General features: G+C 39.7%; 1 protein-coding gene across 1 annotated transcript; it reads right to left on the bottom strand.

Annotated features, from left to right (window-relative positions):
- Nucleotides 1-720: 720 nt before the first annotated feature.
- On the bottom strand, nt 721-1573 carry LOC105160584 (21 kDa protein). Its single transcript, XM_011078028.3, has one exon. The coding sequence runs from the start codon at nt 1507-1509 to the stop codon at nt 901-903; it is 609 nt and encodes a 202-aa protein (XP_011076330.1). The 5' UTR covers nt 1510-1573; the 3' UTR covers nt 721-900.
- Nucleotides 1574-1847: the final 274 nt, after the last annotated feature.

Here is a 1847-nt window from a genome sequence, read left to right as displayed (position 1 = left end):
GTTTTTGTTAAAAAATATTTATCTTCGACCGTGTATTTTGTATTTATTCTTGATGATTGTCGATTTACAATAAAGTGTTCGACAGTCATAAGACGTAGACGTAATATTCTTTAACGGGTTTTTAAGGAGCCACCCCTACTTTTTTTATTTTGTAGCTAAAAACAGGAGAAAAGAATGATATGGGAACCATATTAGACTAATGTTGCCTAAAGCAAACTAGAAGTGAGCTGATGTAATTGCAATTCCTCCCTATGATTGATCATAAAGTAAATCAATTTACAATTACAAACACACTCCAAAATCTTGAGCATATTATAAATTCAAAACATTATAAACACTTCCCACAATCAGATTTTACAATTAAAATTCATATAATAGACATGAAATAATAACGTAATTATTCCTTAAATGAGCCTAACACAATGCAATGGTTGCAAAGACTTCTTGCATGTGATGTGCAAGTAGTCCTTCATCCACTTGTTTTTTTTTTTTTTTCCGTTTAATTACATAATTATATCAATATTTTAATAAATCATGCAAATATATCAATATAACTAAATATAATAAAATAAATTTATATAAAATGAAATAAATACTCATATGATCGGTGGAAATTTTGTCTACCTGGCTAGAAAAGTCATGACCAATTTATGCTTGGGTTGATGGATCCATTATTGCTTAGAAATTGGCAGATAAGACTAAGAAAAAGACACAGAGAAGGAGAAACAGAACCTCCACTCCATTTGAGTATGACATTGCTTATATATATATATGTTACAAAATTGAGTAAGTTACAACATAAATCATACATCAAAACAAAAACACACACAGTACACTCAGCCCAACTTATTCTGGACTTCTCAAACACATTAACACAAAGGCTAAACTCTCCCACCTCAATCAGTACTTGCCAGCATACTTGTTGCAAAGTGCAAGTGCATTACTGGTCACCTGAGCCACATTAGTCATTCGGGCCCGGATCGACGTCTTGATCCTACCGTTCAAGGCCCGGCCCGAGAACCCATCCAAGCAAGTGCTATCGTCCGTCAGGGCGGCACTCACCCACGTCTGCAGATTGCTCAAGTGCCATATGTATTCGGGCCCTCCAGCCCGGCCCAATCTCTTGAGCTCCTGGGCCGACTTGCTTAGCCGGTCCACGCTGTCGCTCACCTCCTCAAGGCAGTCCTTGATGGCCGCGTACTCTCTGGGCTTCAGCCCACGGAATTTAGTGAGCTTGGACACAAAGGTCTTGGTGGATTGGGCTCTGTCGACGCTCACAGACAATGCGGTCATGACCAATTGTTTCGGGCTTTTTTGAATGACCGTGGCGTATGTCGACAGTGACTGGACACATACAGCTGGGTACGTGGTGGCGCGGCAAGAAGTTCTAATAAAGCTGGCGGCAGGGTTGGTGGCGGCAGCAGCGCCGGCGGTGGCAAACCCAGTTGGAGTTAGGACAAGTAGCAAAGAGAGGAATGTGAGTGAGGATGTAAGAGAAAATGTTGCCATAGTTTTGGTTGTAATGACAAATGTGGAGAGGTGGTGGGTGGGTGGGAAATGAGAGTGGTTGATAGCTTGGGATTTATAGAGGAAAATAATTCAAGTTGTGGTGAGTGTGTTATCACATGCAATAATGGGTCCACTGCACTAGGTGTGGACTGTAGACACGCATTGTGTGCTGATTTTGGACACGGTTGGGCAACTTGGTTGAAAACACGGACCATCCATCAGGCATTGATTTAAGGATTAATTATGTCTTATTCTGTACGGTATTTCTTTTTTTTTGTTTTTTATTATTCTCAGGTCATCTTTATTTTGAATTTTTAATTGGGATATCCCATTTAATT

The sequence above is a fragment of the Sesamum indicum genome, linkage group LG4 (genome assembly GCF_026168435.1).
Source record: "Sesamum indicum cultivar Baizhima isolate 11 linkage group LG4, ASM2616843v1, whole genome shotgun sequence".
Classification (NCBI taxonomy): Eukaryota; Viridiplantae; Streptophyta; class Magnoliopsida; order Lamiales; family Pedaliaceae; genus Sesamum; species Sesamum indicum.
Note: the sequence above shows the minus strand (reverse complement) of the source record. Positions and strands in the feature narration are given on the sequence as shown.

Coding starts and splice junctions, on each gene's coding strand:
- LOC105160584 (XM_011078028.3), bottom strand. CDS start 1,509: ATGGCAACATTTTCTCTTACATCCTCACTCACATTCCTCTCTTTGCTA.